The sequence below is a fragment of the Melitaea cinxia genome, chromosome 1 (assembly GCF_905220565.1).
Source record: "Melitaea cinxia chromosome 1, ilMelCinx1.1, whole genome shotgun sequence".
Lineage (NCBI taxonomy): Eukaryota > Metazoa > Arthropoda > Insecta > Lepidoptera > Nymphalidae > Melitaea > Melitaea cinxia.
Window position 1 is genome coordinate 20,313,033 of NC_059394.1, and position 27,373 is coordinate 20,340,405.

The 27,373-nt window shown below is 35.4% G+C and overlaps 1 protein-coding gene across 1 annotated transcript in view; it reads right to left on the minus strand.

The window, feature by feature from the left end:
- The window catches only part of LOC123654746 (Down syndrome cell adhesion molecule-like protein Dscam2), a 102,995-nt gene that overhangs the window by 21,413 nt on the left and 54,209 nt on the right, over positions 1 to 27,373 (minus strand). The window contains exons 4-7 of the mRNA XM_045590633.1: positions 25,083 to 25,244; positions 7,855 to 8,004; positions 6,950 to 7,067; positions 5,616 to 5,826 (exon numbers count right to left, since the gene is read on the minus strand). Coding sequence (XP_045446589.1) covers positions 5,616 to 5,826; positions 6,950 to 7,067; positions 7,855 to 8,004; positions 25,083 to 25,244 — 641 coding nt within the window. The remainder of the gene's footprint in view (positions 1 to 5,615; positions 5,827 to 6,949; positions 7,068 to 7,854; positions 8,005 to 25,082; positions 25,245 to 27,373) is intronic.

Consider the following 27,373-nt stretch of genomic DNA (forward strand, 5'->3'; position numbering starts at 1 on the left):
CAGTGTTGTGTTCCTGTTGTGAGTAAGGTGACCAGAGCTTCTGCGGAGTATTACGGACAGGGTCAGAACATAACATTTCGGTTTAATGTCCCTAGGTAAGCGAGTACTATTTCAAGTGAGGTAACGACATAGAACAGCTTAATAATAGATATTCGATATTCTGAGACGCTTTGCTTCATATCATGTTGCATCGCGTCTAGTAGCATAGTATTTATAATTAATAGTATTGTAACATTTAACTTTGACAACAATTTTTATGTCACAAAAAGCTTTCCCAACGAATCACTCATCGCCATATTTTATTTTTCCCCTACATGGGAAAGGGTCAGAACTTAATCGTCCATGCTGGTCAACTGCAGGTTGGTGGATATACTCCCTACTATAAGTAACGATCGCTATCAGGTGTTAATAATAACAACTGGAACCGGCAGCTTAACATCCTCTCTGAGACACGGTGGGGAGACCCACAAGAACAGACATCCAAAACCGGTAAGATCTGTACCAATACAAATATCCGTCTCGAGCGGGAATCGTACCCGCGTACCACCGGTATTTAGTCGCGTATATGACACACGCACTACACCAGAGCGGTTGTTATTAAACAAACACACATACTAATACACGTTTTACTTATATGTGTGTGTGAGAAACGTGGTAACCAGATAATTCTTCTGAGACCTAACCCGTGTTCAAAGAACTCAAATTTAATATCGCCTGCTTCGAATCTGTTTGGAATTCTTATTTTCAATTTAGCACCGCTCCAGCGAGAATGTCAAGTATGAGAAATCGGGCGACGGTGAATTGTGTTACTGTCATATTGGTGACGTACTCCTTGGGGATATTCGCTTCTTAGAACTTCAAGTATTTTCTTACATCAAGAAAGCGATAGCTTGTATGAGTTACTGTACTTATTACGATATTGTAATCGTAATTTTTTTATTGACTGTGTTTAAAGTTGTTTAGAATCTAATTTTTTTTTGTACTAAGGTAGGTAAAAGAACTGACGAATTCTGATTGTTGAAAGTACACACTATTCCTTAATCATTAACTGAGCTGGAGCACAGCAGGAAATTTGGAGCAGCCCGTTTGGGATAGTACCTCGACCTTACAGTAGATTATGATACTGTTTTCAAACAGTGTTGTGTTCCTATTGGTGAGCTAAGTAACCAGACCTCCTGGTTGGAATTTGAGATAGGGTCGGCAACGTGCTTGCGATGCTTGTGGTGTTGCAGACGTCTATACGATACGGTAATCGCTAATCGCTTACCATCAGATACGATTGTATGCCAACCTAGTTTAAAAAAAATATATACACAATTTAAGTGGTAAAATATTTTCGACAGTTACCCTCCGTCCCGGTGATGTGTAAGGGTAAGGTTCGACTCTGACCGACATAAAGGTTCTTAGTATTATTAGTTGATAAATAAATTCTACCAAATAAAAGAGAAAAGGTAACATAAATAAAATTGTCTTATTAAATATTTACTTCATTATAAATGATCGCCCTTGTTTCTTAGTAGACCCTTTTACCTTTGTGTTTTCCCTTGATACATTTACCGCTGTCACCGGTATGTTGGCTTAGTTCATTTGTTTTATAATGAAATTCATAATGGTATATTCATTTCCTGTTTAATTAACAGCAATGTATTCATTTTAATCCTTTAATCACGGATAATATTTTAATGTTTTTTTGTTACTAATCCGTGTGTTTTAGCATCTGCTTTGGGAATTGTGAAAAATTATTTTGTCATAACCTATTTCAATAATTTTTACTAATAGTTTTCTAGAAAGTTGCTGAAATTTGAGTTGAGACCCTCCCCAGGAGCTGTGGTATCTTTACTTGCCACAGGATCACAACACTGCTTGAAAGCAGTATTATTTTCTTTATTTGTTCAAAAATACAAAAAACACATACTTATCACTTATATACATAAGCCTGCCTCGAAAACTCACAAGAGCTTATCCGGACAAGCCGCCGCGTCGCATACCATATTATCAAATAATATCTATACCGTACCGTACATGTTATAGCCATTAAATGTTCTTTTAGTGATCTTCTATATTTGCGTTTGTCCAGGTATAACTCTTGTAGGTCTTCGGGAAGTTCATTAACAAATGCAGGTATAATGGTGTTTAACATTCTAGCTCCGTAAAAATTTCTAGCATTCGGTATAACAAATTTTTTTGAGTTTTAAATATTTCTTAGGGTATTGGGTCTACATTTTTCGATTAAAAAAGAAGGATCATTAACTTTATTGATATTGAATTTCACCAAAGTAAATACATCCATGGCATTACAATATTTAAAAATATCACTTCCATTCAAGATACTTTTATTTTTAAATTTCGGGATAATGGTTTTTAATAAACGTAACTGTAAAGCATAAATATTATTTAAATGTGTTTTATAGGTCTTACCGTAGCTACTCAGTCCATAACTGATAACAGATTGAGCCAGGGCTAGATACAGTATTCTACAAATTTTATATGTTTTAGTTGTGCTCTTCTGTAAGGTCAAGGTACTTCCACAGTCGAGCTGCTCCGGATTGTAAGCAGGATATTTACAGGTGTGCCCTACCTGATAGCACATCCGTTTTAAATTAATATTTCTAATATTTTGTAGTTTTAGCTCAATATAAAATGTTCATACTGTTAACAATAAAACTACATCTATTCCACCCGTTTTTCTAAATTGAACTGATACTGATACAACCGTATCAATCAATCTTTTTCCTGTCTCCTCTGTCCTAAAGGAGATCGGCGGAATCAACCGTGCTTCATTGACATAACTGAAAGCTATCAATCAATCAATTATAGCGTAAACTTTTTCTAAGCTGTATTACACTGTGTGATGACACACATAATATATCGGCTCGAATATAATTAAAGTTTCTTGTTATTACATGATAAAAAACATTATTATATACACATATTAAAACATCTAACTAACTAACTCATCTGGCTCAGTGACCCGAAGTGAGTCTTGGCCTCCGAAACAAGATTTTTCCACATCGCACGATCTTGCGCGATTTCCCGCCAATTATTGGCTTGGATCTCACTCAAGTCTGCTTCAACCACGTCCCTCCAGCTGTATCTGGGGCGACCCACCGGTCTACGTCCAGTTGGTCGACTCAGATAAACTCTCTTAACTGCTCGATCCTCCCCCATGCGTTCGACATGACCGAGCCACCGCAACCGATGGGATTTGGTAACTCCAATGATGTTTGGTTCAGACACCAGGCTTGCAATTTCAGCATTAGTTTTCGCCAGCTGCCATCTTGCCCTTTAGGTGGTCTAAGGATCTTACGATAATTTTTTCTTTCTGTAACCAGAAGCCAATTCTCCTCTCTGAGCGTAAGTGTCCAAGCCTCACAACCGTACATCAGTATTGGACGAATAATGGTTTTGTAAATTGTGATTTTTGTCTTCCTACTAAGAAGCTTGGACACTAAGACCTTATGTAAGGCTGCACTGAACTTCAAGGTGTTTTGTATACGGATCTGTATTTATAAATATAATACTCATATAAATTTATTGAATAATAAATAATTGATCCATAACTGTGACTATTGTAAGCACGCCATCCCATTGTCCGAATGCATCAACGCAACTATACTAATAAGTATTATAAAGGGAAACCTGTTATTGACCTTATTTTTAACCGACTTCCAAAAAAGAAGGAGGTTCTCAATTCGACTGTATTTTTTTTTATGTTGTTACCTCAGAACTTTTGACCGGGTAGACCGATTTCGTCAAATTTTTTTTAATAGAAAGGTGGTGTGTGTCAATTGATCCCATTTAAATTTATTTGAGATCTAACAACTACTTTTCGAGTTATATCTAATAATGCGTTTTACTTGACGCTTTTTCCGTCGACCTACGTTGTATTATACCGCATAACTTTCTACTGGATGTACCGATTTTGATAATTCTTTTTTTGTTAGAAAGGAGATATCCTTAGCTTGGTGATAAGGAAACCAGGATCTTATGATGGGATCTCAGAGAAATCGAGGGATACTCTCGAAAATCCACAATAACTTTTTACTGGGTGTACCGATTGTGTTAATTTTTAATTTAATCGAAAGCTGATGTTTATCATATGGTCACATAAATTTTATCGAGATCTGGTAACTACTTTTTGAGTAATCGTTGATAACGCATAGTTACTTGACTATTTTTTCGTCGATCTACGTTGTATTACTCGTCGATGTAATTGAAGTCGGTTTTTTTTTCGTTTGCGAGCAAACACAATTATTTGTAATTGTTAATAGTATGTATTAACTGAAACACTGTTGGTTTTATTAATAATAAAAAAAGAACTTCACTAAATATTATGTAACGAGTTTCCATGGACAACTCAATATAAGTATGACCTGCTAAAAACATAAATTCTTTTTCCAAATATAAGAGGCCTTTATCTAAAATGTAGGCTGTACCCGTATATCATTATATATTAAACATCCTCTTACGTCAAGGAAACTCTGTCCAACATGTGTATTATTTATAGTAGTTTATTTAGTTGGCAGTATAAAAATTTGTGTTTACTGTGTGGTTACGGCCGTAAAGAATATAGCCACCCCCTCTCTTCCCGGGGGTGTCGTAAGAGGCGACTAACGGATAACACAGTTCCACTACCACCTTGGAACTTAAAAAGCCGACCGATGGCGGGATAACCGTCCAACTGCTGGTTTTGAAATACACAGGCCGAAGACGCGTTGTCGGCGCGACAAAGCCAGCCCTACGGTCACCAACCCGCCTGCCCAACGTGGTGATTATGGGCAATACACATGAATTCACGCCATTTTTGGCGCGAACTTATGGAGGCCTATGTCCAGTAGTGGACTGTATAAGGGTGAAGTGGTGATGATGATGATAAAACTTTATGACTAAGTCTAAATTAATTGTAATTGTTACTTTTAATCAATGTACGGAAAAGGTCGAGACTGAGGTAATTTGAAGTTTTTTCTTTTCATTGAAAATTCTTTGATCAGCTTATAATATTGCGAATAAAGTATGTCGTGGGAATAATTTTGTCGTTAGAAATATAGCAAGAACACAGTTAACCAGAAGTCAATAGCTGTCCGAGGGGGGGATTAGGAATAGGGTCAGCAACACGCTTGCGATGCTTCTGGTGTTGCAGACATCTATAAGCTACGGTAGTCTCTTACCGTCATGTCAGCCGTACGCTTGTTTACCGACCTAGTTATATATAAAAATAAGCTATAAGTACGATTTTATTTTTGTGTTACCCTCATATTAGGAATTCTAAACATTTTTGATATCATATCAAAAATGTTTATAAATAAGCTGTTAGATCTGGTATTTCAAAAATAATCGCATATCTAATTGAGATATCTTGGGCAGGAATAATTGGCTAGCGTTGATTATTGTGGATTACGCTATGTCGTAGGCTATTATTCGAATTACTTAAAAATTTCTTTAATCTGGAAACTTAAAATTTTATTAGCAGATACAAATACTATTAAAAGTGTAATATAATGAAATACTAATTAAAGTTGTATATAATGAAAATAAAATACAATTAGACAAGTTTGACAATCTTAGACCTGGCACTTATAACTTTAGCTTCTAAATTTAGCCATAACTCTACTTACTTGCAGCTGTGGATGAACGCTGACCACAAGTCTAGACCTCACGCGGAGTCTGGCATCCCTTCTTTGTTCCCCGTACTGGTTGTGAGCTCTGCAAGTCCATATTCCGCTGTCTGAGGTCTGAGCTCGTCTGATTATCAGGACTTGTTCAGACACTGATATCCTTATACTGTTAGAGACAGGACTTAAACGACCATTTGCGTGACGAAACCAGCTGAAACAAAATTTAATTTTATATACGTATTCAAGAAAATATATCTTTTATAGAATCGACACCACGTCCTATGCCTCCGTCAGCGATAAGAGGGCTGGTGCATTTTTTCTCAGAGAATCGGTATGACAATTTAACGGGGAAATGTCACCAGCATTTATGGCAGTATTTCTCGTGCACATAATACTAATTACACCTAGAAACTTTTCCTTGAAGTTTAGGATAAATATAAATAAATACTTGTAGTAAGAATACTTATCAAATTGTGACGGTACCATAATATAATTGGCTTAGTATTAATTTTTATTTCATTGTAATAGGTTAAGTTTAGAAATATATTTTGTAAATATTACTATTATTATTATTATTATAAAATTGAATTAAATTAAAAATAATAAAACAATAATATTATTAAAATATTATTTAAAAAAAAATAAAAATGTATATACTCGAGATGCAAATTTAATAGAAGTCAATAATTCTTTTCTTCTTTCTCGTTATTCAAGAAGTCATTGAATGAATATAAAATAGAATTTATTTTCAACAGACGTTTATATTCAAACTAATGAGAGTTATAGAGGATGTTGAAATGGCTAATAGTTCTTGAAGAATGTTTTTTTAAGAATAATTTGATAATGAATATTCGCCCAGTATGGAATATTTTTTATTAATTTCTTTAACAAATATAAATCAGGTTATTACTTCTATTAATAATTATATAACCCTATTATTATCTAAATTTTTTAAATATAATTATAGAAAAGACTAACGAAGTAATAAATATTTCAAAATATAAAAACAGTTATCCTCCAGTAGCATGTTATGGTCTGGGCCACTGGTAGTTAAGATTCCAGACTGAGACTTCTTACAATGGGGGCCATTACAAGCAACACTGCCTTTTGAATCCGACCCTTGATCCAACACTCAAGCGAGAGTTTCTTAAGGTGTTGGTCGAAACTTTTCGCTAATAGACCATTGACCGACGCAACAATAGGAACAATTATTGTTGAGTCTACGTTCCACATGCCGGTAATCTCGTGAGCAAGATCTAAATGTTTCCTTATTCCGCCATAACAAATAGAATTATTTATTATTTAAGCACTTGAATATCATGTATGTAAGATACCTGTACGTAGGAGGAGGACTTCCGATAGCACAACAAACTAATCTAATATCCCCTCCTTGAGGAACAGTTTCATCTTCAGATATTGTAAGAATTCTTGGTGCCATACTTCCCGTCGTATCTGCAATAATAATATATGATATTAATAACCGCTATAAGCCTACGGCACAAACTTTTAATACATTTCCGGGTAATTTAACGTTGAGAGGTTTTTTATTATTTTTCTAAGTGGACTCACTTATCATTTTGATGTTGTTCTAAAACGCCGAATACGTCTTCGTTCTTTTGATATCAATAATACTGTTTACTTAGGATCATACTATACTAATATTGAGTTATGGTATCTTTTTATATGGGAAACATAAAATTCTAATTTTATATACACAGGTAGATGCGAACTCATGTGATCATGGGAATCGCCATAGTCCACAGAATTAGCAAGTTGAAATGGCAGTGGGCTGTTCATTTGTGTCGCAGGACTGATGGTCATTGGAGTAGACGGGTCCTGGAGTGGAGGCCGCGTCTTGGCAAACGCAGTGTGGGACGTCCTCCGGCCCGTTGGACCGACGATCTACGAAAGATTGCCGGTGTAGGCTGGATGAGGATTGCGGAAAGCCCGGATGTCTGCCGTGAACTTGGGGAGGCCTATGTCCAGCAGTGGACTGCAGTAGGCTGAGCTGATTGACTGAGCCTGTACACAGGTATCAGTTTTATAATGAAAACAAAACTTCAGATTTTGTGTTGTGTCAGATTTGTGTGAAATTCCGTGTAGTGCTTTAGAACCAAACAAATTAATACAAACAACAGACTAATTCTATTATATTAGTCATAAGCAGTTATTCTTATATGCTTTGCACATTATTCAAACAGGACCGTCGAAAATCTTTAAGTGTGGAATGGGAACGTACGTGAAACAGCAATCATGGCTCCGTTACTCCTTCTCTTCTCTCCTGTCAACACGTGCTGAGCTTCGCAGGAGTACGAGCTGGCGTCATCAGGTCTAGCTTCCCGTATCACCAGGATATCGCCTCGACTGCCGCCTATCATGTAGCGACCACCTGGACGAAAAAGTTTATATCAATGGTGGTCAATTTTTGTAACTAATTGTAACAAACAGTCAAGCTTCTTTAATTTTTGAGTAATTTCTGATAACTAAATCTCTAACATTATAATATTATATAAATATATTTCTTTTTTTGGAAATTTTTGTTAAACATTACATCATAAATAGCATATACATTTTTGAATATCATATCAAAAATTGACCGCTCCAGCGGGATTCGAACCCGCGTCTTCGACATACCGTGTCGATCTGATAATGATATTCAAAAATGTTTAGAATTCCTAATTGTGGGTAACACACAAAAAAAAAAAAAAAAAAATAAAAAAAAAAAAAAAAAAAAAAAAAAATCGTACATAGCATTTACATTTTCCATATAATTATAACCATTACACGGTACACTTCTTCGGATAGAAAAAGTGACTTTGTATTTGCTATGGGTATAGAAAATTTTCAATTTTTTTATCCGTCAAGCCGAAGTGGAGCAGCGTGGTGAATTAAGCTCCGATCGTTCTCCTACGTGGAGATAGAGGTATATGCCCAACAGTGGGACGTTACAGGCTGAATCATCTTATTATAGAAAATTTATAAATAATGTATGAGTACACATATACATACTTAAAAAATTTAGTTTTTTTTTGATATGTGAAATAATTTCTTGTCAATATTAATGAAACAGAGATGACTAAAAATAAAAGCCATCCAACTGAGTCTGAACGCCAACATAGCCTAAAAATCAAGTACATTAACAAATAAACTTAAGGCAATCCAAACTGAATCTATACAATCCATTGACATGGCACAAGTATCGGAGGAGAGAAAAGTCGTAGCACTCAGATCTCATGACTTCGAAATTAGGGGACAACTGTGATCGAGTGCTCTTACACATTTATAGTACGGAGATGGCACCGTTCTGACAGACTATCTGAAAGTGGATGTTCGTGTGGGAAAGCGTTGACATGTTCTAATTAACTTCTAAATTATTTTTTTTACACAAAAAAATTATATACAAAATTATATACACAAAGTTTTTAACTGATATAAACCGCCAGCCTGCGGTGATGCAGTGTGGTGGATTAAATTCCGACCCTTCCTAAGAGGTCTATACCCAGCAGTGGGATGTTACAAGATATTCATCTTGTCGCAACTGTTATAAAATTTCTTAAAAGTAACTTAGTTGAATCAGCATGTGTATGTCACAGAGTTTAAAAAAAAGTTTCTTCTCCAATTTCAATTAAATTACGCCACAGTAAGAAATATGCTGTTCAAAATTTAGAGCAACCCGACTGGGGAAATACCTCGACTTTATAGAAGATCACAGCTAAATAATACTGCTTTAAAGCAGTGTTGTATTCCTGTGGTGGGTAAGGTAAGCAGAGCTCATGAGGGGGGGGGGGTTGAGGGTAGGGTCGGCAACGCACTTGTGATGTTTTTGGTGCTGCAGGAGTTTATGTACTACGGTAATTGCTTACCATCAGGTGAGTCGTACGCTTGTTTGCCGTCCTAGTAGTTAAAAATAAATTTTATATATTAGCTAAAATTAGAATCTTATTTATGTTAGAATTCTCTCAGCTGTACCAAATGCTTCACGCTCAACAGGTCCCACTAAAATGAAAGACCAGCGTCAAGAGGGTAGAATCGCACATAACACTAACGCCAGACAAGCACAATGCTTTTATGGTCTATACATATATTCAACATGAACGGATACAGAACTCGAGTCCGTTAGTTCAACAATCAGTACTGTCACAGCGTATGAACAAAACGAATTTTCGAATAATTTCCCTAACAATATTGATATTATATGTGTATGCCATAATCGTATATTGTATAAATCCGCTATAAATGAGAATGAAACTCGCAAGCAACGGTATTAGCGTTAATCACCAGATCACCAGGATATCAGAACTATCGTTTATACATATCACAATTATAATAAATCAATTACAATTTAAATTGAATTTATCGATATTAGAACTCTCGCAATCAAGAACAGCTCATAGTAATTAATTAATTTAGTTCACAATTAGGACGATTAGTTACGAGTTTAACGGGTGTTATAGCTTTATGCTGAATCGTCAAAGCCTATACGTTGCGTATGCTATAATTATTGGAATTTACTCCTTAAGAATGGATTTTCATATAAGCCTCCCCTGTTGGGGAGGACCCCATGAAAAAAAGGGTAGAGAAAAATCTACTGAACGAATTACCACGTTTCTCGTAACGCCATCTATCGCATAAAGTCGTAACGATGTTTTCTAATAACGCCATCTCGTCGTAGCCTATCATCGGTAGATGGCGTTATTTGATTTGTTTATTTATTATTTGATAATGGTATTAATCTATTTTCTTAGACTAGTAAGCCTTTTTTGTGCCTATTAATAATTTATAAGTCCAGTCGTGCGTCAAAGCTAATACACACACATTTTTTTGGCGTTTACGCAAATTTTGATTTTCTTTTTTTTTATTAAACACGTTATTTATCTCTTTCGAAAAAATAAGGAACAAAACAGACAAAAGTGAAACTAAGTGTTTATTGTTTTAGAAGCAATTACAATGCAGAAAATGACGTTTATTTCAAATTTTCTGACATTGTTATCAGTGTTGGGTTAGATTAAATAATTGAATACCTAAATGAAATTGGTTATAATTTTATATTTTAAAATTTTATCTTGATTAAGAAGGATTTTGTAGTTCATTGTTTATTTTATCGAAAAATTAAGACGTAAAAACTTTTCTCGGCGACAGTCCGCGATCCCCGTCGGCCGTCACCGTTTTACGATCAGATAACTTTTAGCTTCGACTTTTTCAATGAATTCTAAATGTGGAGCAACTGTTTAAAATTCTCTATTCCGTTCTGACATTGGAGAAACTCGTCTTCTATCCCTTTCCCGCACTGTAACCGTCAACTGATGGCACTGATAGTATTGTTACTTTGTCTTCCCTGAAGTGTCCTTAAGTATAATTCTAGCTTCAAATGGCTTTTATGTCCGGTCATTTGAAAATGTAAATTTCGAGTCCTGTTTAATCAACTGCCAAAAAGGATGGTAATGTTTTTAGAAAGTACTAGCTATGCCCGGTGCTTTCATATGCTAGAAATGGGTGCGTATATAGTGACTTGGTGACGATTGCATTGCGGTAAATTGTTTTGAGTCAAAACTTCTTGATAATATTGATTTTGCCTGCTATTGCTTTCATAAGGACACTTGTAGATCGTTTTTCTAAAACACCTGTCAGTTATAGATATAGGTGGCTTAAAATTGCATTATTTGTATTAATATATTTTATTTTATAATTCTTAACTTTCAACAGCTTCTTTAATTACCACATATTATGTCTCTGACGAGAAGCGGCGTAGATTTCAAATTAATTGATTGTAGTTTTGATGGTTGCCAGCTCTGTTTTTCGTATTGTACTCGTATGTGCTATAAAGACATTTATTATAGTCTTGGCATATTTTGTGTTTGTGTTTTTTAAAATATAACTAGGTCGCCAAACTAGCGTACGGATCACCTGATGGTAAGTGATTACCGTAACTTATAGACGCCTGAAACATCAAAAGCATCGTAAGCGCGTTACCGACCCTATCTCCAATCCTCTACTTTACCACCCCTTATCCATCAAAGGAGCACAACACTTCTTGAAATAATTATTATTTAGCTGTGATCTTCTGCAAGGTCAAGGTCAAGTACTTCCCCAGTTGGGATGTTCCGGATTTTGAGCGCGATATTTCCTGCTGTGCCCTGCCTCAGTTGTTTGTTTGTTTGGCGTTTACTAAATTGAATTCTATTTACAATTACATATTTTCATCTTTTATAACACAATTGTGCAAGACTTTTTTCATGTAACTATTCGACGTTCATAAATTGTCATGAACTCGGCGAGCTGAGCGCCAATTACAATTAATGGAATTTTAAATGAATCCGGCAAGACCGAGAGATTAAAATTTATGTTTCTCCCAGATTGTGTTTCTCTGCTGCATCTTTTAATTTGAGTATGTTCTGCTCTGTTTTTTTAGTCCTGCTAGTTAACTAATATTACTTATAATGATGCTGTGTGGTTACGGTATTAAAGAATATAGCCACCCCCTCTCTTTCCGTGGGTTTCGTAAGAGGCGACTAAGGGATAACACAATTCCACTACTACCTTGGAACTTAAAAGCCAACCGATGGCGGGATAACCATTTAACGGCTGGTTTTGAAATACACAGGCCGAAAATGAGCAGCAGTGTATTCGGTGCGACAAAGCCAGCCCTGCGGTCACCAACCCGCCTGCCCAGCGTGGTGACTATGGGTAAAACACATGAGTTGACGCCATTTTTGGCGTGAACTTGTGGAGGCCTATGTCCATTAGTGGACTGTGAAAGGCTGATGTGATGACTTATAATGATTGTTGAAATTAGAAAAATAATTTGAAAAGCTTAAGACCACTGATACTAAACTTTCCCTTAACTTACACCTGTAATAACATTTTAACTCATCCGATTATGTTAATTTAAGTAATTTTGGAAACATGCTTTGTAAACACATCATATCTTGTCCCTAAACTACCGTTTCTGTTTGACCGAGTTATCTTAAATAGCTCAGAAATAGTGTGTATTGTGTCGCTTAATTCAATGTCTAGCGCTTTGATACAACGCCCTACGCCGTTTATACGCACAAGATTAAAAGAAATATAAATAGTTTGGGTAAAACGAACGTTAGAATGGAAAGTGTAGGCGGCAGTTGAAAATAACTCTTAATCTGAAGATTGTAAGTTTGAAAAATCTATCTCAAATAAAAAATGAATTCAACTTATATATCGATCTTTAAGGTCTTTAAGTCGCGAGTGAATAGGTTACTTCTAGGTAAGCGTGCTCCATCTTAGACCGCATTTTCACTTATCATCAGGTGAAATAGTGGTCAAACGCAAGCCTATCATTGTATAAAAAATAAAAAATAAACTTAAACGTATCACACTCGCTTCCAGCAGGATGAAGTCCTGTATCGTTATTACCATTTGTGTCATCATCATCATCATCAAGATCTCATTTTTGATCACTACTTGACATAGCCTCATTATCAAACACTAATTTATTTCATTAGTTAGGGTTAGAACTTATTGTATTAGTTAGTATTACCTAGATCGTAGGAGATTATAATATTTGCTTCAAACGATACATAATTTATGTTTACTCGAAGTATCAAGCTAATTATCCAAAATATAATAACAATAACAATAACAGGACTAAAGCGGCTTAGATCAGCCGGTGTATAATAAAATATGTAACAGGAAATATAATCAAATCTGTCAATTTTGTAATATTTACTATACACAATTATAACTAAATCAAATAACAGAATTATTCGAACACGCATTGTACCGTGAAATTAATTACAAATTGAAATTACAAAAACAACAGAACGCTAATTACGGAGTATCGGTAAATTCAACAATTGAAACTAACATCATTATACTCTTCCGCGTCGTCGGTTGTCGCGTTGTTTGTTCACGGCGTATCGATTCTGTTTCGTTATTATTAATTGTTTGCATTCTCTTGTATAACTGTTATTTACTTTGAAGTACATAACAAATGAAACGATATGTTTACCGTTGCAATTATGTATTCAATTTATATTCACACTATTTAAATTATTATGATTTGTTTGTTTTGTATTCTAATCTAGTTTTGTCACTAAAGCTGGTACAAAAGAAGTGGTTTATTGGTTTTACTTTTTATGCCAGTTATATTATAGAATTACAATATTCAACCATCTTTTTGTGTATAACTTGGTTAGCAAACAAGCGTAATACTCGCCTGATGGTAAGCGATTACCGTAATTTATATGATTTCTGCAACACTAGGAGCATCGCGCGTTGCCGACCTTACCCTCCACAAGCTCTGGTCACCTTACTCACCACAGAAACACAATACTGCTTGAAAACAGTATTATTTGGCTGTAATATTCTGTAAGGTCGAGGTACTACCCCAGTCGGGCTGCTCCATATTTTGAGCAGGAAATTTCCTGCTGTGCCCTACCCCAGTTAATGTTACCGTGAACTAATGCTTATTAAAACCTTTATAATAATAATAATAATAATAATTTTATTTCAGACAAAGTCCATACAATTAAACAGCAGAATACAAACATAATTAAGAAACAGAGAAAAAACCAAAATAAAACATAGGAAAATAATAAAACATAGGATAATTATATCAAAATACACACAAATATACAATATTTAATAATCGATTAAATAGAATTCATGTCAATAATTTATTAATGTCAATAATAAGCAAAGTCAACCTATTAAATTAAATAATTAATTATTATTATATTATTATTTATACAGCATTTGTTTTAGGAAATATTTCAAGAAAAACGTAATGTAAAATTTTTTTGGCAAAAATCATAAATATAAAAAAGAGTAAATTGAGTCAAGTTGCAAATATAAATGTCGTTTATTAGAAATAAAAGGTCTTGGGAGGAGACTAATTTGCTTTTCAATTAAATTATAAAAAGTAATACTGTCCTTTTAATTTCGAAAAAGCTTAGTTTCCCGTTTGTAATAAACAGCGACGTCCTTGTCTTCACATTTAAATTTAATTCATTTTGAAGTAATTTATTTTTTCATCTCGAACATTAATATTATGATTTTAAAATCACGTAAGTATAAATGTTTACACGTAATTTATAGCTTTATTTTTAAAAAGAAATTACTATGCTTAAAAATATTTAATAATAAATCAATTTTCAGATGAAACTTGTGATGAGTTACAAATATCAAGAAGTACAATGCATTTGTAACCGACTTCAAAAAAGGAGAACATACATAAATATGTATATTTACGTATGTTTGGGGATAACAACGTCGTTTATGAACCGATTTTGATGATTCTTTTTTTTTTTTTTTTTTTTTGTTTGAAAGGAGATATTCAAAGGGTGATACCATGATAAGAAAAGCAGAATCTGATGATGGAATCCCAAAGACATCAAAGGGATCCCTCGAAAATCGTAGTGACGACTAGTGCGTTTGTTAATTTTTTTCTTCTACTTACGTTGTATTACTTTTCGATGTAATTGAAGTCGGTTTTTTCGTTTGCGAGCAAACACAATTATTATTCTGATAAAGAAACAGTAATGAAATTTTTATGCACAGACCTTTGATCAAAGTCCCTTCAAGGAGTTTGAAGAAATATTAATTATTTATCAGTTGTTAAACGAGAATATGAATATTCAAAAAAAATTACATAATGATGCAATCTGATAATATTTAGCAATACAGTTAAGCCACAAATATCGTAACTTCAATGTTATTTTTTTTAATAAGGTTAATTTTTACGGAAATATCATATCAATACAGCATTTCGCTAACGCGCCTACTGGTGTGACTTTTAAGGGTGCGCTTTCTTTCGAGTTTAAGACTGATCTGAACACTTAAAACGATTGCGCTAGTTATTTTGTGCATAATAAAACACCTCTTTCGGATCTTATCGCTGCTTATCAGCGATGGACCCGGCACCCGCACGGTGAATCCATGGAATGCTAAGAAGTTTGTCTCTTTTTTTAGGAGGACTGTCCTTCTGTGACCAAGGTTGCTTTCCGTCGGGCATGTAAATAACCTAACAAACCACGATAAAATCAGAAACATTTTTTTTCATTGAAATGCGTGAAATTCGCGTAAACATTCGAAAAAAATATATGCTGTGCCTAATTAGTTATTTAGGACTCGCTTTACAATCATTTTTAATAATTACGATTCTCCTTTACTTTGCATTCGTCAAGTAGAATCATATTCGATCAAAAATACTTAAGACTTCAAAGCGTATTAAGAAATATCATTAATGTTCGGTCTATAATGATATTTTGAGTATAAAATTCATCTTTACATGTAAAACAAATTAATTGGTTTTTCGTACTTGTGATATTTTTCAAGTGTCCCTCTGCTCGGTCCCTCTTACGTTGCGATCTTAATTTGTTTTTACAGAATAAATTATTTTTCAATTTCTTAATAGTACACTTTTGATTTATTTTATTTTAATTAAAAATATTATGATTCAATAAATTACGAAAAATTCAAAATTATTTATAAGCATTATGATTATGATATTACTTGAATCGTCTTAGAAAGTTATTCCAAATAGGTTTATAAATCTTCTTGATAGATAGGTATTCTAACTCCTATTTTGAATTTAATGTTGAATTTTAGTGAAATTAGATTTTTTTGTGCCAGCAAAGTAGTGCAGCAGTAATTGGCTGTTGAGATTTATAATGATGATTACAATCCGAACTCTTGACCAATGTTTTTATTTGTCGTAACGATGTTTATCTAGTCGTAGATCTACTGCCAACAGCTAGCCTGGGTTTAAAAGCATGGCTTAACACTTGGGATCAAGCAGGTCCCAAAAACATTACGCAGTTCAGATATTTTGGCTGAAATTATACCTACCCACCAATAAAAAGTGTTAATAACCAGCTTATCACAAACCTCTTGTTCATTCTGTTATTTAGAAGAGCTCATTAAATTCGTGTATATATTTTCAAATTAATTCACCAGCACGCTTTCCAGCCGACTCACTTTAATCCGATGAAAATGTTCCCAAACTTTCGCCTCCGTTGACGCCAGCGCCGATTATTACCAGCCCCATATAAGCGCAGATAATCTCCGTGAAGTCTCGAGAATCTCTTGATTTCCCGTTCTATAGTTCTTTAGATTCTATTAATTATGTTGGTGAAAAGTCAAATTAGCCATATTATAATGCAGATCTAAATACACATGTTACTTCCGAATCAGTGATAGCTTTACTTCTACAAATATAATAATTTTTTTTTAAAGTTTTAATTTGTAAAACGACTATTCGAAAGTGCTCTTGAAGCCTATTTGATTAAAGCTGTTTTTAATTTTGATTTTGATTTTTACTTTTGAAAGTAAATTTCTATTTTGTAAAACAAAAAATAGTTGTTAGATTCTCATTCATCTTCTTCATCTCCTCTTAATCTACCATAGAAATTATGAAATATTAAATTTAGCAGTAAACCGATACGAAAAATGAAATTCCAAGCAATTGCTATTAAGCTACAAAAATATTTTTACATGGTATTCAAAACAAATTTATGTATCGCTCAGAAATATTTACACGGAAGATCAAGCAAATTTACAACAGCACGTTTTCAAAGTCAAAAACAAAAGTTAACAATTTCAAAGTCTTGTTAGAATATAATTATTAAATCTCATCTAATGAACCTCCATTATTCTGTTATCTCAAGCGTCAAAGGCGGACATTAAACTTGCATTAGTGTTTTATTGAAACTCTTAATTCAGTGTCCTACGGCGCTGTTTAGACAGTTCCTTTAAGTTTGTAAATTACGTTGCTTTTAAAATCTTTACATTGTTTTTAATTTAGAATTTTAGATTTAGTTAAAATTGTATTTTTAAATACTGTCCCGTTGATTGACTGATAGTTCATAATATCTTCTGATTTTTATATCAGCAGAACTATAGGCTATAACCATGTAAATATATGGGTTTATAAATTTTGTTGACCAAAGTAGTGCTGTGCAGTATATTTCCTGCTCAAAATATGCAGCTGCCCGACTGGGGTAGTACCACGACCTTACAGAAGATAAATAATACTGTTTTCAAGCAGTGTTGTGTTCCTGTTGTTGAGTAAGGTGACCAGAGCTCCTGGAGAAAATTGGAGATAGGGCCAGCAACGCGCTTGCAAAGCTTCAGGTGTTGCAGACGTCTATACGCTACGGTAAAAAAAAATGTTTTCAATTTTTTTTTGTTTTTGCGATAGAATACCCATAAAAAGTATCATTATGTATGTATATTAAGCGTTTTTTAATGTAATTAAAAGTATTCATTAGACAATATACGAAAGCAAATTTAGTTCGGCTACTAAAACAACACAGATAAACTAGGAGGCCACATCAAATACGCGAAACGTGGCAACTCATAGATCCGTTAACAATGTTCCAATGTCTTAATCCGCTTCGAGACCTCTACGCTTCGGTAGTTTTCTGATTATATCCAAACTTATAACACCACAATATCTTTGCTATTTCATTTAATAGAACGTTATAAGTCGTTAATACCTGTCTATATCTATGGGTATATATCTCTCACGATCAGATTTGGACTCACGATCGAATTAGAGACAATAAGCTGTAGTTCATAATTTGAAGCATGCATTGTTGAAAATACGCCTAAACGTTTTAACCCTATACTTGGCAAGAAAAAATATGTTAGAAATATTGAAAAAAACATAATAAAACACGTTTATATATGGTTATTGAAGGTATAAAAAATAATAAAAAAAATATAATATAAGTAATTCAACATATATTGAGTGTATCACATTAGATACATTGCCAGGCCCTTAACAATCAACACTATAAAGTCTACGTATCTAATTTGCTACACTGCCAGTCTTTGAGTGAAGCTAATAAATGAGTTTTAAACATAATAATTGTAACAAAATAAAACCTAAAATGTCAATATTCTCTGTGAAATAACAAAATATAAAACATAATTATTTTATACTTCTACATAGATATAAATATTAACATAAAAAACAGCCTTTGTATATTATAAATCTAAATTTTTGGTAAATTGAGATCAATCATTAAAATCAAGTCAAAAATCAGTGTTAAAAATAGGTTCCTTATAATAATATTTATAAAGTATTAATTCTTGGTATGATATTCTATGAAACAATTACGTTCTGGCAATAAGCACAACCTCAATTTGCAATTTTGACAAAAAAAAATTTAGTCAACCTTTTTGTGCAACCTTCCTCTGCTGGTTATTACAGTTGGATAATGAGTAACTTGATCATACCGAACACTATCTGACGGTCTTTCAGCTACTGGGTTCTAAATAGTCTTGGTTGATTTCATACCAGGCCTGCTGATATCGCTCATATCAGTTCTTTCAAACCTCCGTAGGCTTTCAAAAATTTCAATTTTAAAAGTTTTTAGGGTTTTTTGTTTTTTTGTCCATCCATCCTGGCTTTTCTATCACGCCGATATAGAAACCAGGAATTGTTTATACAAATATCGAGCATTTGAGAAAATATTGGTAAATACCAACGATGGCCTCGGGATGGTGTACGATATAGAGTGATCATCATATCGGCGAGATCAACATCGCCCATGTAAGAAGTGTTAATTTTTTTATTAAATTGGGGCAAGTCACTGGCATTTTTCTACTTTGTTCTATCTTGTAACGAACCACAGTCTGGGTAGGATACGCATCTACAAAATTATTTGCAGCAGTGACACATTTGTTATCTAACCATTTAACGACAGCAATCTTATTTTTATTGTATACGACTTGTGCTCTACCCTTTTTTTTAGATTTTTATCCGTGGGTAGTTTTTTCTCCGCTCGTCGTAGCCTATTTGCTCGGATTGTACCCATTGCAAAAATGCCTGCATTCATTGCGTAAATATTGTAACAGCTCAATAGATGTGAAAAAGTTATCGAAACATAGGACTTTGCAAGCAGGTTGTCGAATAGATTTTGACTGTGAAAAGCGCAGGTCTCTTTGAACGAGTAGCCGTTGAAGGAAAATATGCAAATAATGGCGACGACGATGATGACTGATGATGCCGCTTCAAGTTACTAACTCGTGGTGCAGGTACATGTAAGGGAGTAGCCAGTATAGATGGAGATGAGGGTGACGGCATCGGACACCAAGGTCTAGTCTCATTTGCTGATGAATTAGGCGATAAAATTGACGGTGAATAAGGGTTGATCGATGGTGATGGCTCTTGACTGTATGACTGTACCAAAGACTGAAGTAAGCACTTGATTAAACTCAATATCGTCATCAGAGAGAAGGTTTAGGTTTTCTATTGAAGATGGCAATGATAGAGGTGGTGAACTGCTGTCAAAGTGCGTAAGGCGGGTGTAGTATTGAACTTCATCCTCAGATGATTCACTTTCGTCCAAATCTGATTTTGCTCCCAGTTTCGGAACAAGAGCTACGAGTTACCGAGCTCTTCTTTGCTGTTGCATAATAAGGTGAGGAAGTACCTTCGAATGAAAATAAGAAATAATTATGATAAAATTATCATCTTGACCATATTCTGGTCACAATAGGCAATTCAATCGTAGCCTAGTTATAAGTGTGGTTAGGAAAGCAAACTCAAGTATTATCTTTACAAATCAAGCAATGTCACATATTTGATACACAGCAAAAAATGTCTAGACTGTTCGCCATCTGGCAATGTATCATATTTGCTACACTTGAAAAACACAAAAGATTACATGCAGTTACAATTCATTTAGGTACATGAAAATAACGTTAATGATTAGAGTATATAATAAGCTTTGGCAATTGGACTACTTTTGAAAACAATTTGAACAAAATATAATAAATCTTCTTGTGCCTCTCCACTACTGGAGGTTGGCCGTCAGCTCAGCGAATTTTTCGCGGTCTCGTGCCAAGCGAAACAGCTCTTCCACGCTGGCGATCTTCATCCATTCGCGGATGTTGCGCAACCAGGACTTTTTTCTTCTTCCAACGCGTCGCTTGCCCTCTACTTTGCCCATCATTATAATTTGGAGCAGCTGGTATCGCTCGTGTCTCAAGACGTGGCCCAAATACTCGGCTTTTCTCTTCTTGACGGTTTGCAGTAACATCCGGCTAGTGGCGGCGCGCTGGAGTACTCTCACATTCGAAACTTTCTGTGTCCAGCCAATACGGAGCATTCTGCGGTAACACCACATCTCAAAAGCTTCTAGACGCTTCTGGGTGTCAGCTCGCAAGGTCCATGCCTCGCAACCGTATAACACTACTGGCCAGACATAGCAGTGGAGTATTCTTAGTCTGAGCTTTATGGATAGTTTGCGGCTGCACAAAACCTTCTCCATACTTTTAAGGCTTGCTCGGGCAATTTCAATCCGGGTCCGAATTTCTTGCCCACAGTCCCATTCTTCATTTACCCAAGCACCAAGGTATTTGTACATACGCACCCGCTCTAGGTATTTACCTTCTACTTGAATTTTCGGCTCTAAACCCTTATCGCCCGACACCACCAGAAACTTGGTCTTGCTAATATTCATGCTCAACCCCGCCTTCACACTGCACTCGTTAACTCTGTTCACCAATGTCTGTAAGTCGTTTCCTGAAGAGGCGATAAGCACGGTATCATCGGCGTATCGTAGGTTATTCACGACTTGACCGTTAATCTTGACGCCCACTTCCAACCCTTCCAGAGCTTCAGACATTACAGCTTCCGAGTATATGTTAAAAAGCAGGGGAGACAATATACACCCTTGACGGACACCACGGCAAATTTCAACCTGATCGGTCTCCGAATGCTCAACTCTCACAGCCGCTCTTTGGTTCCAATACAAGTTCTTAATAACCCGTAAGTCCTTGCCATCCAGACCTATATCCCTCAAACGTTCCATGAGTATATCATGTCTTACGCGATCGAACGCTTTCTCATAATCAATGAAGCACAAGATAACATTGGTCTGCATGTCTTTGCATTTTTGTACTAGAACATTCAAGGCAAAGAGCGCCTCTCTAGTTCCCATGCCGGGTCTGAAACCAAATTGACACTCCCCAAGTTGTTCATCGCATCGAGGTCTTATCCTGTTTTGGATGATCGCTAGGAATATTTTAAGTACGTGGCTCATTAAGCTTATTGTGCGGTATTCTTCACATTTCTTTGCTTTTGCCTTTTTTGGTATAGTTATAAATGTGGATTTTAGCCAATCATCGGGTAAAGAGCCCGAGTTATACACCTGGTTGAAAAAGTTGGTTAGGGCGTTTAAGTGTTCTTCTTCCAACAGTTTGAGAATTTCTACTGGTATACCGTCAGGGCCCAAAGCTTTACCAGTTTTAGCAGATCTAAGTACTTGTTTCACCTCTGTTGTTAAAATTGGTGGTCCAGAGTCATCCGTGATGAAAACATTCGCGGAGCTCCTAGAAGCATCCTCAAACATTTTGACTATGTAATCACTCCATATCTTTTTCTTGCTTTCCAGGTCATGAAGAACATTGCCCCGATCATCACACAGTATATTCAAATTGTGATTCCTATTAAGCCCCGCAAGTGTTTTGATCTCCTTGTGAAGGTTAAATCCGTCATGTAACTTTAAAAGGCCTTCGATACGTTCGCATTTGGTCTCATAGAACTTATCTCGAGCAGATCGAATTTTTCTAGCAATGATCCTATCCAATTCGTCGTACCTCTTTGGGTCTGCGGTTTTATATGTTCGGCGTTCATCCATCAACTTCAGGATCTCCTCAGTCATCCATTGCTGTTTCTTGACCAGATGTTCAGGCTGTAGATAAGTCCGACAAATATTGCTGACCGCATCCTTGAGTGTTGACCACGCTGTCAAAGATGTTAATGGGCAGGTCAAGTGCTCATTAGCCCATTCGTTTATAGCGTTTGAAACTCTTGCTTTAACTATGGGTTCTTTCAACATATTTAAATCTGTGCGGAAATTTTGTTTTTGCTGAGCCAGTTTTTTAAATTTACAGTGTAATGTTGCTACGACAGGATTATGATCAGACTTTATATCTGCTCCCGGATATGTAACACAGTTCTTGATTGAATTTCGGAATCTTTTGTTGACCAATACAAAGTCTATTTGATTACGAACTATGTTGTTAGCTGTATGTTGTGGTGAGGTCCAAGTGTACAAACGACGAGGGTGAAGCTTAAAGAGGGTATTTGCTAGCATAAATCCTTTCTCTTGGCAGAACTCTATTAAGGTATCACCTCTTTCGTTTCTGGTTCCTAATCCGTAAGCTCCTGTCACCCCTGGCACAGACATGGAACCAACCTTAGCATTGAAGTCATATAATAAATAAGTCATATAATAAATAATGATTATTTTTACCTTGCGATGCGTAGACCCATTCGATCGGTCCACCATTTTGCGCTCTTACGGCTGATTTTTCGTTGCAAGCACTTAAATAGTATTTTTGGTAGGAATATATGTGTATTTTCTATCATATTAAACAACAAAAGTTTTAAAAACTCGTTAGAGAAATTCTCGGGATTTTCTAAAAGTTGAACGTATCAAATTGTACACAGTGTCAAGAATAGGGTTAAATGAAAATAAAAAAGGCATGGGCACTTAAGAGCCCAGGGATGTTAAAAAAAAATAGAACTGTCAAGGTAATCTTGTAGTACGTTAAATGTTGATGATTACGATATGTATTCATGTATGTCTCAGGTTGTAATAATAAATTCCCAGTTGTTAGTTACTGTATCATAAATTTGGAACTAAGACTTAAATTTTTATGATATTCAAATGTAATTAACTTTGTTGATTTGTTTACCACGTTGACTGTCTTCAAATCTACTGTAGAGTATGCACGAAAAAAAAATTAACTCCAATGTACAAAATTAGACTGATGAAGATTTATTGCCAGTTATTACGCACAAATTTGTTCATAACAGAAGTCGTTGGATGCAGAAATGAATTTTACTATTTATAAGTTATACGAGTATATACCAAAATGCTCATTACCAAGCAAACGGTTATTCAAATGGACAAAAAAGTCAACAGAAGGAAATACTAAGAAAGATATTATTATTTCGAAATAAAAAATGATAATCGAATTTTCTTCCTAATCACGAGGATTAGATCTCATAAAGACGCCAGCTCTTGTTTCTGTCGTGGACAGCTGCTTTGTAGGAAAAATTCTTAATTCTCACCCTCGCAAAAAGGCAATAATCGGGTTGGCCTGGGGGAGAAATTAATTTGGATTTTATAAGGTATCCGGGGAGCTGGCAACTTTCCAGACTGGTATAATATTGGAATCGGTGTTTGAGTTCGGAATTTATCGTTGGGACATTATTGTTAATCATCGCCCAATTAAAAATCTTTCAAGAGAAAGAATTTAAGATATATATTCGTTTTTGCAAATCTACAGTGGAACTACGTTCCGGACTCAGATTAAATTTGTAATAGAATGAGAGGCTTGTGGTCAGTTGTACGTTGGTTACTTTTTGATACACTACAAAACAATAGAAAAATATTTTTAGTTGAGTAGCTCCCTATAAATGTCACTACCGGTTTCAAATAATACATGTTTCAGGAATTCAACCAACACATGAATGTTTTACGACGTTTTCCGTCACCGCTGAGCGGTCGATGAATTTTTAATACTGCCACTTGAAAACTTTCTTGCACTTGCTGCTGTGGCTGAATTTGAGTCTTCGATGTATTAGGTCTAAATTTAAAATATTTGGTAGAGAAAGAAGAAATAAATAAGATTCAATAATATTCAAGTAATTATATTTTATATTTAAACTTAGACATAATGAAGAGAAGCTAAGATGGCGCTGTGCATGAAGATCGAATAAAATAATTACCACAGATTACTTATTTGTATATTACATAATATAACAATACATAATCAAGTATCATTGTATAAATGATGGTATAATGACGAATTACTTGATGAAAAACACTTTTGTTATTGTAAATTAGCGTGCAAAAGTTTCTCCTTCCATGTAGGAACCAAGGCACGCCATTCTGCTGCGGATTAGCGGCGAACCTTTCAGTAATTCAAATAAATTTTCTAACATCATCTCAACGATCTTAAACTTTGATACTTGTGGTCTCAAACGTATACTTTCTTGAAGAGTATTGTTCCAAATACGTTGATCTAACCGGTTCAAAATATTAAATACAAAAGTATGTATTATATTGTATATACGCTAATAATCTTCGATCGCGCGCTTGCATTTGAGTTCGAGTTTATACTTAAAAAGCATCTGAGCAGATATATGTGTGGTTGCTAGTCATTTATAAGCGTACAAATTGGAACTATTTAACGCTATAACGCTTTCACACTCAACGCCCCCCAGTAGGGTTTTCTCCTGTGTTGGGGGCCCGGAAACACACACAATATACAAGTACGACACCCAGACCACGACTAACATCTATATGGCCGATACAAATGTCTGTCGTGAGCGGGAATCGAACTCGCGACCGCCAGCGCAACAGGGAGTTTGATTACAAGTACGAAAGATTTATTTTGACTGAGTTTGAGAGTAACTCTTATCTTCTTAATTAAAAAAAATATAATTTGAATTATGTTTCCACTCACCAGCATCAGCTGCCATAGGAGCTAGGACAGCTCCATCTTTGAACCACCTCGTAACGGTGATGTGACTCCGGACAGCTGCTGAAGCCGCACAGGTCATAAGCGCAGAACCTCCAGACACTCCATGGGTCGGTTGTACTCGCACTTCCCACGGTACATCCATAACTGCAAGAAATTGAGGCCATCAGTTAGACAAAAAGACCCAATTGCCCAATATCCCCAAGGTTTATATCATTGTTCCATAAACACTCGATGCAATTAGAAGTCATAACTTATCAGCTCTTAACTAATCAGTCTTTAACCAATTTGCCCAACTCTTTTGAAGGACTGCGCAGATATTTTTGACTGGTCTTCTATGCATGATCAGTTGTATGAATGTTTCATTGACAATCACAATTTCAAATTGTGTGGTTTTATAAAGTGTAGACTTTTATGTAGATCATATAAACAGTTTAAGACTAAAGATGTTTATTATTTACTTTATTTACAGTTGGAGTTTTTCAGACCAAGTCGAAGATAAAACTTTTATGATTTTGTGAAAAAACTAGAATGGTTTATAATTTTTTTTCACTATTTTATATGTCACTAGGTCGGCAAACAAGCGTATGGCTCACCTGATGGTAAGCGATTACCGTAGCTTATAGACGCCTGCAACACCAGAAGCATCTCAAGCGCGTTGCCGACCAAATCCCCAATCCCCCCAGGAGCTCTGGTCACCTTACTCACCAACAGGAACACAATACTGCTTGAAAACAGTATTATTTTGCTGTGATCTTCTGCAAGGTCGAGGTACTGCCCCAGTCGGGCTGCTCCATATTTAGAGCAGGAAATTCCTGCTGTGCCCTACCTCAGTAGATTTGCACACACCTTTACCATAACTTTTTATAACAACATATGACCACCCAAACCATACGCCTACTCTACTCATGTCATAAGATTAACCGCATAAGCCATTTGTTTCTAAGTAACGAGTAGACCAACTGAATTTTACCTACCTATGAGTTACAAAACAAGGATGAAATATAAATATTCATTCACATCAAACGTTATAACATAACTTGCCAAACTATTCCTATAACACCGTAGATCGTACTTGGTTAACTTCCTGCATCCCGTACCTCCTCACCCCCTCTCCTCACACCCCCCAAGTCACCCTCTCGTCACAACATGACAGTTGCCTAGTAATTAATTATATAGGAACACCGACATCGTAAATTCGCTCAAAGCTGTCGTAAGACCAGTATTTCATATTTGTAAGTACTCTATAGGTGTAGTTGAGATTATTAGGTTAAGTAATAAGTCAGATTTTTCTTAGCAAATACTTAAAATTATTGTAGCAGCTACATTCATTAGATAACAAAAATTTTTTAGATTTTTGGCTATGACTACGATTGTGTACGAAGAACAGTTGATATTACGAAACAAAAAAAAAATAATAATAATATGAGACTAATAGTATGTTATAATGAATCGTAATTTTTCCGTTAATTCAAATAGGGTAGGTATCTTTGCCATAATTATTAATAAAAAATAAACACAGGCTAATCTCTGAAACGGCTGGGCCGACTTTGACAAGACTTTCACAGGCAGATAGCTGGTGTAATAAGGAGTAAATTGTGCTACTTTTATTTTAGAAATTTATTAATTTTATAACTCTGCGAACTGAACACTAACTTTTTTGTTAAATTCCACGCGGAAGAAGTCGCGGGCACAGCTAGTAATACATATAAATGGTCTGGCATCCCATGAGTGTAATTTATAAATCTATTTATTCAAACGCTAAATTCTCGCAAGATATAATTCGTTTTTCAATTTTATTCCGGTGGCTCTCTTACATTATAACGAGCGAACATTCAAAGACTTTCCAAATTGAATGGGAATAAATAAATTAATCCGAATCTAATTTGAGAACGAGTGGAAACGTTTTATTCGCCACAAACGATGTTCGATCGGTATTTTGTGTATATCTCCGCCTACGCGCTACGCTTCTGCTTGTAATATGCCCACCGCTGGACATAGGCCTCATTCCCCATGCAGGAGAAGGATCAGAGCTTAATCCACCACACGTTCGCTATCAGGTTTACATGATAACAACCGAGACTGATGGCTTAACGTGCTCTCCGTGGCACGGTGGGGAGACCTACAAAGATTAACAACAAGACCGGAAATAAAGATTTGTATTAACACAAATATCCTTCCGAAAGGGAATCGAATCCGTAACCGTCGGTATTTAGGCACCACCATCACGGCACTTGCACCATTTTACCATAGCGGTCGTATGTGGTGTGTCTCTG